General features: G+C 38.0%; 4 protein-coding genes across 4 annotated transcripts; all 4 read left to right on the top strand.

Annotated features, from left to right (window-relative positions):
• Positions 1 to 191: 191 nt before the first annotated feature.
• On the top strand, positions 192 to 3,442 carry LOC115118862 (homeobox protein Hox-D12a-like). The gene is made up of 2 exons (XM_029647588.2): positions 192 to 969; positions 1,192 to 3,442. Exons 1-2 carry the CDS (start codon positions 402 to 404, stop codon positions 1,428 to 1,430), a joined length of 807 nt encoding a protein of 268 aa, XP_029503448.1. The 5' UTR covers positions 192 to 401; the 3' UTR covers positions 1,431 to 3,442.
• A 3,265-nt stretch (positions 3,443 to 6,707) lies between these two features.
• LOC115118861 (homeobox protein Hox-D11a-like) lies at positions 6,708 to 8,971 on the top strand. Its single transcript, XM_029647587.2, has 2 exons — positions 6,708 to 7,583; positions 8,232 to 8,971. The coding sequence occupies exons 1-2, from the start codon at positions 6,989 to 6,991 to the stop codon at positions 8,462 to 8,464; spliced, it is 828 nt and encodes a 275-aa protein (XP_029503447.2). The 5' UTR covers positions 6,708 to 6,988; the 3' UTR covers positions 8,465 to 8,971.
• Positions 8,972 to 12,741: 3,770 nt separating this feature from the next.
• LOC115118865 (homeobox protein Hox-D10a-like) lies at positions 12,742 to 15,431 on the top strand. The gene is made up of 2 exons (XM_029647591.2): positions 12,742 to 13,580; positions 14,224 to 15,431. Exons 1-2 carry the CDS (start codon positions 12,842 to 12,844, stop codon positions 14,496 to 14,498), a joined length of 1,014 nt encoding a protein of 337 aa, XP_029503451.1. The 5' UTR covers positions 12,742 to 12,841; the 3' UTR covers positions 14,499 to 15,431.
• Positions 15,432 to 17,937: 2,506 nt separating this feature from the next.
• LOC115118864 (homeobox protein Hox-D9a-like) lies at positions 17,938 to 21,414 on the top strand. Its single transcript, XM_029647590.2, has 2 exons — positions 17,938 to 18,578; positions 18,904 to 21,414. The coding sequence occupies exons 1-2, from the start codon at positions 18,020 to 18,022 to the stop codon at positions 19,146 to 19,148; spliced, it is 804 nt and encodes a 267-aa protein (XP_029503450.2). The 5' UTR covers positions 17,938 to 18,019; the 3' UTR covers positions 19,149 to 21,414.
• The last annotated feature ends 1,100 nt before the right edge of the window (positions 21,415 to 22,514 follow it).

Here is a 22,514-nt window from a genome sequence, read left to right as displayed (position 1 = left end):
TTTTGTTTAAATTATAACAATAAATCGTAGGCTATAGCTAACTAGCAACAACGCCTTATACTAATACGAATAATATCTTGGCATTGAAAATCGTCTCTTCGATTTCAATTTATCCATCTAACAAACACCTTTTAGTAAAAAAATAAATAATTCCCATTTGTATTTTTTTATATAGGCCTATACATGTATTTGTATTTTTTTATATAGGCCTGTACATGTATTTTTCTCTTAACATCACATTACCTTATGGAATGTATTTCCTTGCGGTATTAAGGCCAATGGTGGGACTGAACAACATGTTTTGCATATCACGTGACACTGCATTAACAAATCAACAATTCATTTTCCTTTATTATTTAGCAGTCGCTAAAAGGGTTGTAAGAAGCGTTTGAGAGAGCTTCATGGAAATGTGTGAGCAAAATCTTCTGAATTCTGGCTATGTTGGTTCTCTGAATTTCCCTATTCCGGAGTCGTTATATTTTTCCAACTTGCGGAGCAATGGAGCTCATCTCCCCCAGCTGCATCAGATTTCCTACAACAGGCGAGAGGTGTGCTCGCTCCCGTGGACTTCCCCAAATTCGTGCACATCTCCGCCTCAGAGCCGCGCCTTTAGTGGCTACTCTCCGCGGTTTCTACACAATTCAGTGCCTGTAAATACTCATCCCAACGACCACAACAAGGGACCATTTGACGAGTCCAGTAAATACCACTTTCAGGATGTAAACCACAAACCAGAAGAACATGCTAGACACTCGCAGACATTTTATGGTGAACATGGAGTTATCAGTTCCGATAGCTCGAAATATGCATTATCGAACTTGGACAGACGGTCACATGATTCCGGTGCACAACACGAACTGAATTACACCAACCAGGCAATTGCCTCCGGCATCAAGCAGTCGGCCAATTCAATTGCCCGAATTCAACCATCTGCAAGTAATGCATGTGCCAGACCTGCTTTTTCTGATGGTAAGCATCTAACAATTTGTGTTATTTTAAAATTAAACTGCTCTGTATGTCTAGACTATTTATTTCTTTATTTAGTAACGTCACCTCCAAATTATAGTTATATTTGATGTTTACGCGATGATAATTGCAGACCATGCCTGCTTTTGGATTCTTCAGCATGTCATGTTGGGTTTTATACCAAGAGATCAACAAGTTGCTAAGGACAGTTTTTCCATTCTCCAGGCGCACCCTGGTGCTCTTCACAAGCGAAACTGAGAAAGAAGAGAAAACCATACACAAAGCCACAGCTTGCTGAACTTGAGAACGAATTCATGATGAACGAATTCGTAAACAGGCAAAAACGGAAGGAACTATCTGACAGACTGGAGTTGAGTGATCAACAAGTCAAAATATGGTTTCAGAACCGCAGAATGAAAAAGAAGAGACTAGTGATGCGCGGGCATGCGTTCTCCATGAACTGAGAGCCTTGGGCCCTGAAAGTGACCTCGTGCGGATTCTGTTCAGACAAGCGCAACCTCAAACCTCAAACTCTATTTATTTTCAGAAAGGCACACAATTAAACGTGTGTTTTGTAAAGCATGCGATTTAGGTTAATTGGATACATCTAATTATTTTGTTCAATGACCACACTTAGCATTTCTGAGCGTATAATTCAGTGATAAGGTACGCTCTTAGAAAAAAAAGGGTTTATTGTGTTTTTATATAGAACTTTTAATATAGCTATGCAATAGTTTATTTTTGTATTTCTGCAGTATCAAAATGAATGTTATTTATAATTTAATCTCTGTAGCCAACATGTATAAATTATGTAGCATATGTCGTATTGTATTGACGAATAAAAATGTATTATATGGTTAGAAATGGATATTGCACATATCTGATTGGACGGGTCGGTCCTGCCTGAAATCAAACTGGGCCTACAGGAATTGTTCGTCCAAGCTCAAGTTCGTATTTGTCGGTGGTTTAATGAACCATGAAAAATAGTTTTTTTGATTATTTATTTTGTAAGTGTTTGCATGTCTATCGCATGGCTATAATAATTGTGTGTAAATGTGTTTTTGTCTTATTTTTGTATGTATGCGTAATCATAGGCTATGTAAAGCCTTCCCCTGTTTGCGCTGCAATCGAATGAGAGCTCTTGGGTAAGCTATAGCGTTCTCTCTATATTAAAGTAAAACTGCCTTGGGGGTCCAGTTAATGAGTAGACCTAATTTGAGCTGTTTACTGGCTCAATGTTAGTATCATGTGTGATATCGGCTAAATATATATATACACATATATACTTATCTAGAAAAGCAAAAAAACATTTTCATAAATTCATACAATTCCATGCCGACTAGTGTGTGTATTATGCACATGTATACATTCGTGTAGACATTTGAGGCGAGGGCTATTTGATCAAGTGGCACATCAACCACAGATAGGCTATTCCTAAATAGACCTACATGAATTTACTACTTCCTGAATATAGCTCTTACTCCTTAGCCTATATGATCTTTATGGTTTTGTTTGCTAGTAAACCATTTAAGTCATTTATTGTTACGTTTAGAAATGGTTATATGGTTTTCGAGGGAGTAGTTTGTAGGATATATTTTAATCATTGGTATTTGGGGCGACCGGTTAGGAGCGTTGTGCCAGTAACCGACAGGTCTGTTGATGTGCCCTTGAGCAAGGCACATAACCATGATTTCTAATGTAAATCGCTGTGGAGAAGAGCTGTCTGCTAAATGACTAAAATGTATAGGCTATACTTGTTTTAAAAATATATAATTATTACCAAAATAAGCACACACGTACTTAATAAAATGCTTATTCGAAGTGTTCTAGCTCGAACTTTTTAATGGTCCGTTATTTAGCTCATAATTCTGAAATTATATTTTCTAGTTTTACAATCCCATTATCTGACAGGATCAAAGGGGAACGGTGTGTTCTCCCAAGGTCTTTTTATGAGAACTCTGCTAGAATAAGTATGCTCGTGCTCTTCAGATATGGGGGCGCCAAAACAAAGTTAAGGTCAAGTTAGTATCTTACAACAACAAAAAATACCTACACAAACTTTAAGCAGATAGTATACTGCATTCTCATCATTCAAATGGTTTTTTGTTTTTTTTGTGTGGTATTTGCAAGGACTATTTCATGACGCATCCATTAGACGGGCCTGAAAACAAGGCCTGAAAACAAGGCCCAACTCGGCCATTTGGTCAACAACAACTGTTTTGCAGTTTACTCATCTTTCGGTGTCAATCTGTGTTCATTGCCAATAGCAATTATTTTGCACACGATATTATTGGTAGTATAGGACTAGATATTTTTGTTTTAGTACATGGGTTGCAATAAAACATATATTTTCTCCCCTCTACTATACCGTCTTGTGCGTAATGACGTTGTACAATGACATTGTAGTTGTCCATGTGTGTTTCACGATTTTCTACTGCAAGGTTCATTTAATATAAACAATGATAGTATAATGGAATATTTTTTACATTTACTGTGTTGTTAAGATTGGGGATATGTCATTGTGGTACACTATATAGAAAAACAACACGGGCTCAACGCATTTCGGGAAAACTGAGATGAACATTTTAATTTAGTTCTAGTTATTTTGTCAAATTAGCTACGCTCAAACATTTCAGACCCAACTGAGGTTATATACAATTATATGAAACAATGGTCTATGTTTGAGGGTCTGAACACACACACACACACACACACACACACACACACAACACACACACACACACACACACACACACACACACACACACACACACACACACACACACAAAGCGTTCTCTAACTTGTTACCAAAGGTGTCGCCAAAAAATAATTTAGTAACCCTATTGTGTTCCTGTTCTAGGAAAAAACAACGCATAGTCGTGTGGAATGAAAGTGCCTCATCTGAGACATTTATGTAGATTTTGCATCAAACGGGCATAGCCTAATCAGTGCAATAATACTATGGAAAGAAACAGTAAGGGCCCACAATTATAGGCGTAATGTGTTAGGAATTCACTATGGTGAATGTTATACTATTTACTTCCCTTTCATGTTATTTTGTGTTATTTAATAATAGGCCTATATTTCTATCCGTAAAGTGCAAATGAAGTAACTTGAAAATGAAAAGTAGTACAGGCCTATTGTCTGAAATACTGTGGAAAGTATAGGATAGGATATATAGACTATAGGTTATTATAGGTTACTAAGTAATCGTCCCCCACCAAAGGGTTTCTCCTCCACCAGCTAAAATATACACTTAAACTCGAACCCGTCATTTTGTCTGTGCAATAAAACTATTGGTACGCATGGTCTCAGACCACAGATGGTCAAAGCCAGCAGAGATCTGTTGTACTTGGCAGTGCCAAGCCTTCTTTCAACCAATCATGCTGATGACGCTGATCTTTTTTATTTACATTTAGGATGATTTATTAAAATTACTTTATTTTAAAACATTATATAACCTTTATTTAACTAGGCATGTCAGTTATGAACAAATTCTTATTTACAATGAAGGCCTACACAGGCCAAACCGGACGACGCTGGGCATAATCCTCCTCTCTAATGAACTATAATCAACAATGGTCATCATGTTGTCTCTCTTTCTTGTTTTTGTTCTCTTCCTTCTATTTATTTTCTACCTTTCACCTTTTTCCTCTTTTTTTTGGTAGCAGATGTGGATTATAAAATACATATATATTTTTGTGGATGTTTGGTGCAAAAGAAAGGTACGTTTGTTTTGTCTTATCTCTCCAAATTATTAATTTATAACTTGTGTGTATAGATCTGGATTCGAAGTATACTGTGCATGGGGGAACATTCTTTGCCCTTTAACTTGAACTCTAAGAGTATGTCAACTACAATGTTGCCATTGTAACAAGTACACTATATATACAAAAGTATGTGGACATCCCTTCAAATTAAGGGATTCAGGTATTTCAGCCACACCCGTTGCTGACAGTGTATAAAACTGAGCACACAGCCATGCAATCTCCATAGACAAATATTGACAGTAGAATGGCCTAACTGAAGAGCTCAGTGACTTTCAACGTGCAATTTCATAGGATGCCACCTTTCCAACAAGTAGGTTTGTCAAATTTCTGCCCTGCTAGAGCTGCCTCTGTCAACTGTAAGTGCTAAAGTGGAAACATTTAGGAGCAACAACGGCTCAGCCCCGAAATGGTAGGCCACACAAGCTCCCAGAATGGGATAGCCAAGTGCCGAAGCGCATAAAGTTTGTCTGTCCTGTTTGTCAGGAGCTTCATGAAATGGGTTTCCATGGCCGAATAGCCTTCGCACAATCCTAACATCACAATGCGTGGAGTGATGAATCATGCTTCACCATCTGGCAGGCCGATGGACAAATCTGTGTTTGGCGGGTGCCGGGAGAACGCTGCATGCCCCAATGCATAGTGCCAACTGTACAGTTTGGTGGAGGAGGAATAATGGTATGGGGCTGTTTTTCATGGTTCAGGTTAGGCCCCTTAGTTCCAGTGAAGGGAAATATTAATTGGGATTGGTTGAGCTAACGTAGGCTAATGCGGTTAGCATGAGGTTGTAAGTAACAAGAACATTTCCCAGGGCATAGACACATGTGATATTGGCAGAAAGCTTACATTCTTGTTAATCTAACTGCACTGTCCAATTTACAGTAGCTATACAGTGAAATAATACCATGTTATTGTTTGAGGAGAGTGCATAATTTTGAACATGAAAAGTTATTAATAAACATATTAGGCACATTTTGGCAGTCTTGATGCAACAGCTTCAACAGAAATGCAATGATTCATTGGATCAGTCTAAAACGTTGCACATACACTGCTGCCATCTAGTTGACAAAATCTAAATTGAACCTACGCTGGAATAATACATTATGGCCTTTGTCTTGCATTTCAAAGATGATGGTACAAAAAATACAAGAGAACGGTTGTTTTTTTCTTTGTATTATCTGTTACCAGATCTATTCTGTTATATTCTCCTACATTCCTTTCACATTTCCACAAAGTTAGAAGTGTTTCCTTCAATTGGTACCAAGAATATGCATATCCTTTCTTCAGGGCCTGAGCTAGAGTCAGTTAGATTTGGGTACATCATTTTAGGCGAAAATTGAAAAAAGGGGCAGATCCTTAAGAGGTTCGCTACAGTATACAATGACATTCTAGACGATTCTGTGCTTCCAACTGTGTGGCAGCGGTTGGGGAAAGCCCTTTCCTGTTATAGCGTGACAATGCCCTGTGCACAAAACAAGGTCCTTACAGAAATGGTTTGTCGAGATCGGTGTGGAAGAACTTGACTGGCCTGCACAGAGCCCTGACCTCAACCCCATCAAACACCTTTTCACTCAACATCAGTGCCCGACCTCACTAATGCTCTTGTGGCTGAATGGAAGCAAGTCCCAGCAGTAATGTTCCAACATCTAGTGGAAAGCCTTTAAAGAAGAGTAGCTGCAAAGGGGGGACCAACTCCATATTAATGCCCATGATTTTGAAATGAGACGTATGACGAGCAAGTGTCCACATACTTTTGGTCATGTAATATCTGGTGTAATATATATTGAACTATCATGATACGTAAATTGCCTACTTCCCTAATAGCGCACACATATAGTACACGAAATAAATACTGACAAAGTTGTGGGTTTGCCATTATATAACTCGAATTCTGTTGCATTGATGAAATCTCTCAGGGATTGTTTACTAATGTCTATATCACAAGAGCAAGCACATATTTACAAAGTAGTTGTTTCTAAACCCAGGAAACCAATGAACTAACTGTTATTTACGGTCAAATTAGTTGCTCTAGTTATTAATAATGACTGATATTGGTATATAGTAATTCCTTTACTGGATCACATGAGAAAAATAACTCAGGAATCGATCAAGATGAATTGCACGTCAGCCTACGTTTCCGATTTTTTTCTCCCTCGCGGATCCTTTCCACACGCCTATGGTGCAATAGATGGACAAAGTTTAACGCACTCGAGCTACAAATTCCTTTCGCTATAGCAAAAGAGAGAAGAGGAGATATGTCGGAGTACGATGAGCGTAACAACTGTGTGTCAAATATGTATTTACCAAGTTGTACATATTATGTTTCGGCGCCTGATTTTTCATCAATCTCCTCGTTTTTACCCAAGACTACTTCGTGTCAAAATAATTGTCCTTATTCTTCCAACATAGCTCAAGTCCGACCTGTTCGAGGAGTGGCTTTCAGAGACTATGGACTGGATCACCCAAGCAAATGGCATTACAGGGGCAATTACGCTTCTTACTACTCAACGGACGAGATAATGCACGGAGACTTAATCCCGTCATCGAACAGGGCGGAAATGATATTAAAAAATGATTCATTGTACGGGCATCACAGCGGTATGAACTCGCCATGCAATTTATTCACCAATGTCGGCCGAAATGGGGTTCTTCCACAAGGGTTTGATCAGTTCTTCCAGACTGTTAACTCTGAAAAGCCCAACTCTGGGCCCGAACACTCAAAACAGAAGGCAGACTCCAGTCTCCCCGGAGATGCTGCATGTAATAAACAGACTTCAGACCCAACTGAGGACATAGACGAACATGATTATTCTATATCAAACTGCCCCGGGGACAAGAACAACAGCCCAAGTAGGTACAAGCACTAAATGGGTTATAGTAAGTCCACAACGTAGTCGTTCCGATTTTATGTGCCCCTTTATAAGCACACAACGGTTTTATATACCCCAATAAGATTGAGTTTACTGTTGTAAAAATATTTACGATGGGAAACCAGTTTAGGTGAGCCATGCTGCAATACTTCTGATGCATATCCGAATAGAAGTCATCTGACTCCCTTGCACTGTGTAAATTACCATGCAGCCATGTTTATCAGTCTTATTTGTTTACGATAGTGAATGTACAAAGTAACAAAGCAATGATATAACCAGGGAGGTAGGATATGCTATTGTTCGAGATACATGACACATACATGTGAAGGGGTTATCTTTAGCTGCATAAAAATATTGTACCTATAACGTCGAAACGAACCGTGTAGGACAGACATAGAGTCAAATAAAATATCCGTGTGAGTTCCTACGTGTGTATGTGCGCGCTCACTCGCACTCGCTCCCGCATATCTGCCTGTGTGTGTTAGCGGCTGCGCGCGGGAAGATCATTTTGTTTACTCAGCTAACTTGTTAATTATATGTTCTGTACTAACACTTGCATTGTACCAACTTTAATCTGAACGGCATTGTTCTACATCTGTGTGGTAAAACAATTGTTTGTCCCGTTTAGGTTCGTCAAAGTCCAGAAAAAAGAGATGCCCCTACTCAAAATTCCAGATCCGAGAACTTGAACGAGAATTCTTCTTCAATGTGTACATAAACAAGGAGAAGCGGCTCCAGTTGACAATGAAGTTAAACCTGACAGATCGACAAGTGAAGATTTGGTTCCAGAACAGAAGAATGAAAGAGAAAAAGCTAAACCGGGACCGGTTTCGGTATTTCACTGGAAATCCTTTATATTGATCTTTTGCATTTAGAGGAGCCATAAGTGCTTCACAACTCTTTTTTTGTTGGTACATCTGTGCGATGTACAAACAACAGTTGAAACACCGCACAACAAAACTGAACATTGCAAACAGGCTGAATCTATCTATGCAACTCTTTTTGTATCTTCCACTTAAATACTTACCTCAATGAACACATGAATCCTGTTATTTAAAATAAGATTCAATCCAGTGTCGAAATCATCCAGGAGACCTCGACATAATGTTCATTTGCATATTATTACGGTAATTAATTGTAATATCTAGGCTATGTAGGCATATACCTTACTTTTGTACATATTTAAGTTTTAAGTTTACACGGTATGTGCTTTGGTGGATTCACAAACATTGCAGTAAGCAACGCGTACTTTGATTACAGTAATTAATGAGTGTAATAAGTCATTTACAATAGTAGAATTGTGTATGCATTTAATAGACGCATGTTATGTATATTGTGGTATCAAATAAAGTACACATGGTAAATGTAGTTATGCGTTACCTCAATTTATTGCAATCACGAGCTCCTTTCGGCTTTGGTCAGGATCCACATTTGGCATAGGGATAAAATGATGTATCATTTTATACAATTCAACAAGGTTTTTATCATCTCCTATAGGGATGCTCATACCAAAGCAATCTGGTATTGAATATTTTATAAAGTACTAATGGCACTGAAGCTGGTGGTTATGTGAATAGACCATAGAGCGAATATCCTCTAAATAGCCTTTTGTATCCAAGCAGAAGCGCCTTTTATTTGCTTCAACTTCAAAGTTTAGACTAGACCTTTTATCCCTTTATGTTGTGTTACACTAAGGCTGTTTACTAAACCTTGAACCGTCTAGACAGCATAATAAAAACTAGCTGTAAATGTGTAAATCGGAGGCTATTGGACCCTCTGGCCACTCCAAATGCGGCCCTACTCCCAAATAGTCGAGACAGATGCAGTCCTTTCTTACTTGTAAAACTATTGAGTTATATCTGTAGAAAATCTAAATGCATAGACTATGACCAAATGTGTATATATGTTTAGTATATATTTGTTTATATTTAACTTGAAATGGCATTCCATTATTAAAAGGGAATGACTCCCGTGCGTAAAATGCCTATGTTTGATTTAGCAGCTTAAAAAACAGTGGTGTTTTTATTTGTAATGTTGTCAGTAGCCTACTAACGATCAAATATTGTTCATTTCATATACAAACGTTATTTGATGGCTTTGAACTTCTAGTATAATGTCAAGGTCGTCACCTCTCACCTTTGAATATGTAGAGGCGCCTTTTGGCTGTTCTCTTTGACAACCGACGCCTGAATAATATCTGCACTGCAGCAGATTCCAATATGGCTGCGAAGCAGTGATTTTTCTTGTATGAAAAGCAATCAGATCCAGCGATACAGTTTCGTGTTTGAAGTTGATATACCTGTCTCCTATACTAACCAATTGAGATGTTGCATTAAATGTAATGCAATATACGTCAAATCACGCGCAAGCTTCTGATGTGGCAGCATTACGCACGACATTATAGTCATACAACAATACTATATTATAGTTCAGCTTTTGTACCAACATGGAAACCCTAAATATTTTTTTAAATCAATGGTTTAATTCCAAGCAGCGTGTGAGTCCCTCGTGTATTATAGCAGACATGAACAAAAAAAGGCAGTCAGTCAACTAAAAGCGAAACAGTTCATAATATAATCCTGAATAAACCTAAATATTGTATTTTTTGAGGCAGGGGAATGACCACTTTTGCCATACCGGTAGTAGGTTTTGGTTATTCCTTTCGCTGAGATAATGTCAGTGAATCTGATCATTCGAAATGTAGCCGTAGGAAATCAGTAATATAAGATATGTTTGGAAATCAATCACAAACACACATGTCAGTCAGTCTTGTGATGGTTGGCATATTTTATTAGGTTTTTAGTTTAGGAAATTGTTGTGTCGGAAAATATTGCCAGTTGGCTCCTCGTTCCCATTCTAACCACACGAGGGCAGACGTGTAGCACATTTCGATTAGAGTTTGTTCATGAAAACACACGTATGTGTGACTACAACTGTGATCTAGAAAACTATTGAAAAGCTGCTAATGTTTCTGTCCGGGGTTTGATGAGAGAATATAGCCTAGTAAATGTTGGGAAATAGCTTATTTATATATATTTTTTTACATAATAGCCCAAGCAGACTGTGTTCAGTTGATGCATTCCATGCATTGCAATCAAAGGGACACCATCACTGTTTCTAAGAAGTAGTAGCCTAACACCACCATTTTAAAGTGGATTAAACATTAGCTTTAACTACGTGGATATGTATATCATAGGCATATATATACAGACGTGGTGGGAGGAGCTGTAGATACAGATACAGGCTGGTATCAAACACATCAAACATATGGAAACCACATGTTCAACTTATTCCATTCATTCCATTCCAACCATTACAATGAGCTCGTCCTCCTATAGCTCCCCCCACCAGCCTCCAATGGAGACACCAAGCCCAAGTTTAACCGATAGATTTGCATGATCTTTGGTAATTTGTTGTTATGGACATGACTTGAAATTACTTGAAATATTACTGGGTTAAACTTAATTTCAGTTGAAACCCTGACGAAATAAAACTTTAAAAAATGTTAAGTCATAAGGCCTATCTGGATTCCTCAATTGTCGTGTGCATGTTTTTATTTTATTTTAGGCAAGTCAGGTTAAGAACGTATTCATACTTTCTTTCAATGACGGCATAAGAACAGGCCTAACTGTCTTGTCAGCTCGGGGATTCGATCTTGAAACCTTTCAGTTACTAGTCCAACGCTCTAACCACTTGGCTACTTGTCACGCGGAAAAATTTGACTAGTTATTTTGATTTGGACGAGCATTAGACCATGTCTAATAAACATGTTGTCTTACTTTCAATCCATATTCGCTGATAGTGTAAAATTATTTACAAAAAAATGTGATCTCTAAAAGTGTAAACCCTAAAATGTTGAGTAGACGTTGAGTAGACCAGGGTTGGTTTGATACCTTAATTTAAACGGAACCAGGAAGAGTACCTTCAAAAGCATGCATATTTTTCCTGGTTCACGCATTTGACTAAATTTTTTGCTTAGTTATTAAATCCCTTATAATACCCGTCTGAATACCTGGATGATTTCGTTAGATGCTGTGTTCCTGCAGTTAATTAACAATACGCTGCAGACACACTGATTCTTAACACATTTTCTGGCTTTAATAGAAGCATGTCGTCGGCCTATGCCGGATTTTCTTTAAATGTAATTTACAATTTTCTTGATGTTTGCGCAGTCAAGTATATCCTTCTTGTGTTTAGTAATCGACATGCACTAACCAATTGAGGTAGGCCTGTTCAACGTGCTTCTAATAACATTATTCGTTTTATTCAGCAAAATAATCGGGGTGTCTATTTTTGCATGCTTGTTGATTTCTCTGTGTGTAAAAAAAAAAATCAACATTGTCTACCTATTTGCAAACCTGGACCTGTTATATGTATGAGATGCTGAGTTGAGAATAGGCTACTATGGGGAGCGTGTTTAGCTCCGTATGGTTTTATTATTAAATGCGTCCACCTACTTTCCCAGTCCGTCATATAGGTCACAAATACAGTGTGCCGTACCCTGAGCAGGCATTCAAAGGTTACAAAAATGTCAACAAAATGTAGAACCGGGCAATCGATATCACCTTTCCTTGTAATTTAGTTTTTTAGAGGATAATATCCTAAACCAGACACGGTTTATTTAAGAATTAAATGACAAAATAAAAGATATAGGCCTATAATAGCCAGATTTGGTTGAAGTTTTGGTTGAAATGATTGAAATAGCCCACCTAATGTACATAGATTATTTTCGGTTAGGATTATATTTCCATCACTACACCGTGTGATTAGAAATCGTTATTTTAGGTCAAGTCAAAGCTTTGACTTGTATGACTGAGTAGATTATTCTTGTGAATTAAAATGGTCTTAAATGTATTTAAATGTGCCAAAGTAAGGGAATTGGAGCTTGATGTAACGGTTAATTATCTCAACGCTAAATCCATGTTCATCCTTAGTTTAGATATTTTTTTCTTCATATCAAGCAAAGAAGACAGGCTAAATGTTTAAGATGTCCTTCGTCAGTCAGTTTGAATCAATTTCAAGTCTGTGTTCTAGGTGTCGCTGTTGACCACGACTGCTTCCTAGTTATGAGTCAATGTTTCCATGTGATGGAAAAAGAGTCTGCGTCTCAAGGCCATTTTCACATTTCATTGGTGAGGTTGTCGTGTGGCAGAGAGGCATCCTAAGCAACACGGACGTTGTTTTTCTAGATATGGCAGCCTACAAACGACATCTCTCTCCTTTAAAAACTTATCCAAAATGTCCTTTCCAAACAGCTCTCCTGTTACTAATACTTTTGTAGTTGATTCGTTGATTGGCGCTTGCAGGACTGACCGTTTTTACTCCAGCAGCAACATGTACATGCCGTCCGGTGCAGAAATGGGAATTTACGGAATGCAAACCTGTGGACTCTTGCCGTCTCTCAGTAAACGAGGGGACGTCAACCACCAAAATTTGGGCATGAATTTCCACCCTTACATACCTCAAATTGATAACTGGACAGATCCCAGTAGACCTTGCGGAATAGAGCAACCATCCGACCAGATGCCCAATTGCACCTTTTCACAAAACATTAAGGAGGAGAGGAATTTCTGCATGTATTCAGACAAGAGAGCAAAGGTCAACTCGTCCGATGTCCCTGTATATGCTAATATAATCCCCGAATCGTGTTCAGTTGACTGCCCCGAGATCCCTGTCCCAGGGTATTTCAGATTAAACCAAACCTACTCGACTGGGAAAGACCAGGACTATGGCCAGGAGAAGACAAGTCCAAACATCACATTCGTGCAGCTCAACAGAGTCACTCCAAAACCGCAATTTTCTTCCTTTTTTGTCGAACTGGAAAAGAAAACGGCCGAGATACCGCATAACCGGGAGACCAGCAAGACACCCATCCCCGCGGAAATCCCGAATCCTACATCCACCGCGCAACGGGAGGAGAACTGCTCCACTGAATCTTCAGTCTCCAGCCCAGAGTTGACACAAAGAGAATCTAAAGGTAGGTACAGTAAAAGGATGACTCGTATGGCGGTATCATAAAACCCAATATAAAACACAAACAGCCCTAAAGTCGTAATGTTTAATGAGAGCCTTACTCAGGTTGCAGTAAAAGGCTTTTACAGGAAACGGTTCAACCGCGGACCAGACATGTCTGCATCAAATAGTATTTTATATTTAGATTTTCTTAATTGATTTGTTTCTTTGTTGATAGTAATAGAACGTTAATTTTTATTTTTGGGGAAATATATATATATATATATATATTTATGTGTATATTAACACCTAGGAGAAATAATGCCTGTAGTCTGTTTTGTATGTTCATCCTCAGTGTTGTGATGATACAGAAACCGTCTCTCACAAATGTGTATTTTAGTTCGTTTAAAATATTAATTTGGTCAAAAAACTTAGTCGTGTAATTTAAAGAATGTTGTTATTTATGCCTATACTATTCTCAACACGTTTGACCCACGACTACCAACTAATACTACTCATATAACACGATATCAATATAATTTAAACATTATATCATTCTGACCAGAGCTGTGTGACTAGTGAAAACATATTTTCATGAATTGCAAAATCTGAGTGATATCTTCCTATTTTGTCATGTTAAAACATTTGTTGATTTGATGACATTTCAGACAGCAAAACGGACCTTCCAACGAGCAATTGGATGACTGCAACAAGCGGCAGGAAGAAAAGATGCCCCTACACAAAGCACCAGACGCTTGAATTGGAAAAGGAGTTTTTATTCAACATGTACCTGACCCGAGAGCGCCGTCTAGAGATCAGTAAAGGCGTCAACCTCACCGACAGGCAAGTCAAGATCTGGTTCCAAAACCGCAGGATGAAGCTTAAGAAAATGAACAGTGAAAACAGAATTCGGGGACTTACTTCAAATCTCACCTTTTCGTGAGTTTGCTTTACGGAAAGCTTGATTTATTGTCTTTTTCCTCTAAGCGGTGGTGTGGGAGCATCGGACTTTTGGGGTTTTTTCACCGAAACTGCGACTGACTGCTATTTTATTTTCATGTTTACATGGTGACGCATTGTGTATTTTGAATATATTTTTTCATAGGGTACATTAATAACGTCTTAAATTATTCAAATATACTATGTATCCATTATTAAACGGTTTGGTTTGATTGATTCTGACTTGTTTGGAAGCTCATTTTTCGGACATGAAAACACATTAAATCGATAGTGAATGAAAAGTTATACATTCGTTTAGAATTAAGCGCTAACTCTTAGCTGAATCGTAATCATATAACCGTTTATGTAGCATAAATGTGGTGAGCAATGTTAATGAGTGTAAATCTTACGCATGTTTGTGGCATGTATCCTGCAATAAATTGATAGTCAAATGTAATTTCTTATTTCAGTGCTTCGTCTTGCAGTAGACATAGGCTTTTTCATGAAGACAGATTTAACATTACATTTTAGTCACTTAGCAAATTATCCTATCAAGAGCACTTACAACAATGCATTCGTGTATATCAGATGTATAAATAAATGTAACAAAACAGAGAACTATTTGTAGGAGCCCGCAATAAGGTTATTTTAGTTCCGCTAGAATTATTAGTGACTGGCCGTAGTTTCACATTGTTATGTGAACCAATCAAATTAAGAAAACGAATATTCACAACAAGTCTAACTGCGGTATACGTCATATCTTATGTAGGTGCAACGTCAATTTCACAAACATCCCTATTTGAGCGTTGGCCTATGCTCAACATGATTGCGGTTTAGCTATTCAAAGACTAACAGGCCTAGTCTATTGACCAATTAATTAATTATGGCTCTTATTATTAATTCATTGCTAGACCTATTGTCAATTAGCATTCAGAAACATACCTGTATTTGAAAATAAACGTTAGCTTGTGAAGTTGAGTTGTTTTGTGAATATGCTATCCAATTGGTTTCTAAGGCCTATATGTGGTGTACACACACACACACACACACACACACACACACACACACACACACACACACACACACACACACACACACACACACACACACACACACACACACACACACACACACACACACACCTACGTAAATATAGCCTACAACCTCAACTCAGGACCTCGAAGCCAGTGCCACAGCTTTTTTTCATTGTTCCCCTCTAATCTCTAATCAGGGACTGATTTAGACGTGGGTTACCAGGTGTGTGCAGTGAGTTATCAGGTGGAACAGAAAACCAACGAGCCAATACCCCTGTCCTACTACATGTTTCATTCCCTAAACTTTGATGTCAGGCTTTGTTGAAGGAGCTACTTGAAGCGTTCAGACACCGTAGGATACTTATTTAAATACTCAAAATACACACTAATACATCTATTAAAATACACAAAATACGCATGAATACTTCTATTCAAACACACAAAAACAAGCATCGTATCCTATTCATGCCATGTACCTAAACATGTTATTATATTTACACGGATCTGGGAAGGTTCCCAACAACCTACAAAAACAGCTATTGGGGTCCGGATATAGGATCTTCTTAGAAAAACGGGTTCATTAGATTTCCAAAATAGGTTACATAACCATATATTCTAATAGCGTAGGCTGTCATTGTAAATAATAATTTGTTCTTAACTGACTTGCCTAGTTAAATAAAGGTTACATTTTGAAAAAGTATACAAAATAAAAAGAGCAAGGAATAGGCCTAGAAGAATATATAAAATTATTTTCTTATCACAACATTGATACATCCAATAGGCTATCACCTAAACAGCAACCTCTTGTCATATATAAGGACTACAAAAATGTTTTTACTTCGGGTTAAAACCGTAATCATTGAAATACATTTAATTGATACCATATTGGCCAAACATTCTGTCATGATTCAAAATATCAGAAATTAAGTTGTTATTTATGTTGATGTGGTTAAATGTCATGAGATGGCTTGTGTTGTAAGCTTATACTGGCAGATCGCTTTGCCCAGTAGTAGACGTATCTGCTGCCCCTGTGTATAGAAGTCCAAGCCAAGTTTATAACTCTATCCGGGTAGACTATTTGAATTCGGTACACACTATTTTCCTCTTTCCTCTGCCTCTATTTTACACACGAACTGCACACCCCCATGTCCAGACGAATGAACGCTGAAAAACACACACACACACACACACACACACACACACACACACACACACACACACACACACACACACACACACACACAACAGATTACATGGTTTTATTTATCAATGGCCTGCTTGGCAACATCATTATTTTTTACAACACTAGTTAAAGCATTAAGTTATAATGCTCTATGACGTATTATAAACACGTGTGAGCCTTTATAATGTCTTCTAACAAGGCTTATAATATGTTGCGTAGCTCAAGCTAATGCAATGTTCACTTTCTGTTGAAGAAGCGGGTCCCTAGTGCCTGTCTGGGCCTTATGATGTTCAAGCACAAATTCATTGGCACGTCGCCGCCATGTTGTTTTGTCCTCATGTGAACATTTATGTGATAATCAGTTCTGTTCCTTCTTCTTCCTCGTTGTTTTTGTTCCATCGTGGGATAATGTATTTGAAATGAATCAGTTGACAGATTTTATTTACGTTTGTATTCATCTCTTGATGAGAGTTTACAAAAGTTGCCTAATCAACAAGTCATGTGTTCTGTAAACCTAAAAAGATCCTCTTAAATCCAGACTTTTAGACATCACTCTGCACAGAACCACTTTATTGCGCCAATAGTCCGTTTTATTGTGGGCACATGAATGTATAATCAAACGCAGCCCATAAATATTTTATTGATACACATCAAATAATTATGTCTCTCCTCTAGATAAATACAATCACTATACAAATAACACTAGCTGGTTCAAACTTACAAGACCAACCAAACTAGTGAAAGTGACTAGTTTAATATATAAGCTAACAATGTAAAACAGAGTCGGTGCAAAAATGATCCTTATTTTATAGCATGCTATTACATTTATTTAACGAGGACTTACAACTAGTAGTCTATAAAAATGTTTTACAAGCATTGAGTGTATGATATACTTTATGACGATATCTTGTGAGAGTTTTCACACATAATATGGTGTGGCGTCAATGTTGAGTGGTGGCTGTGAAATAAATGTGTGTATGAGGCTAATCTATACGTAAAACAAATAGACCTGCACCACCCTAAACCGTATGCACATTCAAAACGTCCACTAACACATCATTACTTAAAGTTTGACATTCTTTCTCCTTAACCATTCGGTTTCTATGGCATTCTTTAAATAAAAAGGCAAATTAAACATAGGCCTATACCATTACAGCGGACTGATTTACTCACTGCGTTGGTAAATATGATCACGTGATTCATGTAACCAATCCCTGAAGAATGAAGCCAGCAAAAATACTGTGATTGTTCAGAGGAAAGGTTTCCATAACAGTGTAACCTTTTATATGACTACGAAGGGATCCAAAAATGTCGACCAGTAGCACTCTAAGTAACTATTATGTGGACTCTATAATGGGGCATGAAGCAGAGGATGTGTACAGGCCACGCTTTGTCCAGTCTCCGCACAGTACGACCTCAATGCCACCAGGTGTTGGGGACAATGTAGATTTTTCCTCCTGCAGTTTTGCACCCAAATCAGCCGTTTTCCCCGGGTCTTGGTCCTCGGTCCACACGCAGTCCACCGCCGCAGTATCAGGGATTTACCATCCTTACGTCCAGTCCCACCTCTCCGCAGCAGACAGCAGATATGTTCGTTCGTGGATAGACCCAATTTCTAACAACGTTTCTTTCTCCGGCTTTCACTATAACAGCCGGCATTATGGAACAAATGGAACCAAGCCCGAAAGTTTACCACTGAAAAGGACTGAGAGTGCCACTTTCGAGCCAGAGACTCGGGTGGTTGTCCGTGGCCCTGGTTATGCTTGTGGATTGTCCGAATGTCCGAAAAATGTGGCCAAAGAGAGCGTTGGCAGTGATACTTCGAATCACAGCGAGCCTAAAGAAGAGAAAAAACGACTTGACCAAAGTAAGTAAACGAAATGTCCCCCCTGATTTACAACCTTAAGAACTGTACGAGCCGGGTGTGTAAAATTGGAGGTTTTACTAACCTATAAAAGTGTCTATCTTATACCACGGACCGCAAAACACTGCCTACGGATGCAAAGTGGGTATTTAACACAAGCGTGTGATAATAATTGCGTCAACAAATTCAGTATTATTGTTATTATTATTATTTTTTACAAATATACAATTATTAATTCTGATGCTTGTATTTACCATATTCATGGTTTGTTTATTTCGTTTTCCTGCTATTTCTCGTGTGAGTTTCAACTTTGTCCTCTGTTCTGCAGACAACCCTGCAGCAAACTGGATTCATGCACGTTCAACAAGGAAGAAGCGATGTCCATATACAAAATATCAGACACTAGAACTGGAAAAAGAATTCCTTTACAACATGTATTTGACACGAGATCGACGAAACGAAATGGCTCGAAATCTCAATTTAACTGAAAGACAGGTCAAAATCTGGTTCCAGAACAGAAGAATGAAAATGAAAAAGATGAACAGAGAGAGGGGCAGTAAGGATCACTTATAGCCCACGCTAGAGTGGATTTGTAATCCTTCGCCTTGTGATGTACCATATTGTTGTGATTACTTGGAATATAACGTTCTTTCTTTTTTGGGGGGGGTTTGAATCAAAGTTAATGTTGAGTCTTAATCGAATTACTCCAGAACTCGAGTATTTATGCCCAGTATGAGCCCATGGGAATGTGCTTGCGTATCGTTTTCTTCGTGGTGTATTTGAACAATGTCATGTTTTCAGATGATATATTTGTGCTAATATTTTCAGTGAATATTGTAGGCCTAATTCAGTGAAAGATCCATCACGCAAATTGGAAATTATATAACTTACTTAAAAGGTAGAGGCTGACTGATTATGTTTGTAAGGCTGGGACTATAATTTAAAATGAAATTATACTCTTTATTAGTATTTATATTAGTTTCATGGTGTTTTTTTCTGAGATTAGTTTTGAAATGAGACATGATTGGGCGTAGCCTTAATCTTAGCATATTCCTGCATTTTCCGAATCCAATTCAGGCTGTATTTAAGGTTCCCTTGCACTAATGCAGTAGTTTGCAGAATTGAGAGATATGACTAATATCGCCTTATTGCAAAACTGAAATTAGAACTATTTGGTGACTAGGAAAGTAGGACTAATGAGAAGGTTTCTTTCTCTTAAATAAATGCATTTGGTTAATCTGTATACGAGATTCAATGATTGGATATTTCGTTGTATTTTTTTTTAAGTTCATCAGAATGAAACAACGTAAAGTGTCATTTGGAATACTGAACTCACATTTTAGAAACATTTTTTTCATAATATGAATTTGGCTTACAAGGTGGTTGGATTTCACTTGAATAGGAGAATGTTGCATTGTTTAAAGAGGTAATAAAGTATTTATGATTGGGAGAGGTGTTGCACTGATCTCCAATTTATTGTCCAACCTGTACGTATAATTGCTTTAAAGCAGGAAGAACAGTGGTCCCATAAAGATATATAGATGGCTAGACGTCTGGTCTAAATTACTTTATGAGCCAGGGTACCTCTCTCCCTTCAAACCCTCTTACGTGTTTGAGTCTTTTTGCTGACAAACAAAAATGCAGACACTTTCTACAGGGTGTCTGGTCGATAAATTGTTTTTCTTCGCGACTGAGAGGAAATCAGCCCCCCTAATGTAAAGAAAGTCATGTTTATTCACCATCTATCTACATGTCCTACCGAGAGGGCCAAAACTTCACTTTGACTGCTGCGTAAAAGGCCGTTTACAGTGGTGATTCTATTGGTACTGAAAGGGTGGATTTAAACCCGGTTTCTGAAATACATTGAAATATGTCAAGTAATGTCTATTCTGTGTAACAACCTTTTAAAAAACGGAAAAAAACCGGTTGGATTTGAATGTATGCGTATGATCATTTTGGTTGGTTTGGAAAAAATAAATTATGATAATTGACACATAGTAAAGGTATATTCTCCAAGCATTGGTAAAGTATCATACTAGATAGTATTTACTAATGAAGAGACAACTTATTCTATAGGTCACTAGGAAATCATTTAGTTGAAAATCAGGAGCGCTAGAGGGCGACGTTGTTCGACAGAAGACCGCATCTCTATCGATGACGATGGGTTGAGGGCGAGGGGCCGTAAAGATTTTTTTAGCGACGATGTTCAATGAATTAATGAAAAATATTTTTTGTAAACATTGACGAGGGGCTTTGGTGCATCGCTTTTATCGATATATGGAATATTTTGACCTATTTTGACCTATAAGGCTATTGCAGCTATTTCAGATTCTGCTAAAAATACTCCTTCAGTCTATTGTTGACTGTAGATTTGTATTTTAACGCGTAAATATAATGACTAACAAAGTAATTACCTCTGTTGATAACAGAAAACAGTTCAAATATGCTTTTACATTAGAGCAATTGGGTGTAATATTTATTATTATTACTATAATAATAATAATTATTATCATCATCATCAATATAATTATTCTGATGGTTATTATTAATATTATTATGTATATACTGTTGCTAGTTTTTTTTTATACAGAAATGTCCTGGATATGTTAGTGAATACAGAAGATCAATGAAAAGGAAAGGGCACATATATGAAAATATTGACAATGTTTTCCTTCATGGGACAAAGACAAGACTGAATTCACTCCGCTTTTCATGTGTATTTTCAGCCTTATTCACATATGTTGACGGATGTTAACGGATGTTAGCTGTTGTTGGATTTGTTGGATTTTTAGCTCCTATATGTGATTATATCATAGCATATCTCATGCCCTTAACTGTGGTAGGTTTATTTTCTACTGTGTTTTTTTTTGTTATCTGTGAGGGTTCCTTTCATGATCTTTGTGATCAAAATAAATTGCAAATGTGTCTAGGTGTGTTTGATCAATGTTCAGCAGTCGACTGTTTACTGAACATTACGCCAACCATAAGACTGCTGATGACAAAACATACCCCAGTCACCACTGAACCGTTGGAATAGTCCTAAACATTAGGCAGAAATGCCAACCATAAGACTGCTGGATGACAAAACATACCCCAGTCACCACTGAACCGTTGGGATAGTCCTAAACATTAGGCAGAAATTAGTTCTTATTTCGAGCCTTTCTATTGTCATTAGGTCTACAAACAGAAAAGGCATTTCGTGTAGCTTACAATTCAGCCATTCCACAAGCCTGTCTGCTGGGTCTATAGCAGCACTCTGCTCAAGTTTAATAATTGTAGAATCATGGTATAACGCAGCGCGCAAGTTATCAACAGAATCCATGTAGAATTACGTGTCATAGGGACTTTACTACATTTTACAGATACGATAACTTACAGAGACAGCAGGACTTTACAACACCGCAAGAGACCGAGCTGCTGCAATACCCTGACAATAAACTAGCAGAGCGCCTAAATTAATTATTCGGCTCTTCCACACTCTCCTCTGGATAAGACCTCAAGGTTGGTTGGTTTCGAATCACGTACAGGCCCAATTCGTAGGCCTGCAGTTTTCAAAATCTCCCTATTAGTTTATGATGTACAATTGCAACATTCTTTGAGGATGATGATAATAGACAATACTGGAATTGAACTTTGCATAACGCAGATCTATCCTTTAACTAGAGGAGGAGAATAAACAGTCGGTAGGCCAGCTAGAGGAGAGAGAATTTCCCTTCAACCCCATTTGACCAGGGAGAGAACTTCCACGCCATATGACCAGGGAGAGAATGTCCACGCCATATGACCAGGGACAGTATGTCCACGCCATATGACCTAGGAGAGAATGTCCACGCCATATGAACAAGGAGAGAATGTCCACGCCATATGACCAAGGAGAGAATGTCCACGCCATATGACCATGGAGAGAATGTCCACGCCATATGACCAGGGAGAGATTGC

This window comes from Oncorhynchus nerka, linkage group LG1 (genome assembly GCF_034236695.1).
Source record: "Oncorhynchus nerka isolate Pitt River linkage group LG1, Oner_Uvic_2.0, whole genome shotgun sequence".
NCBI lineage: Eukaryota > Metazoa > Chordata > Actinopteri > Salmoniformes > Salmonidae > Oncorhynchus > Oncorhynchus nerka.
This window is presented reverse-complemented; position numbering and strand designations above follow the sequence as displayed.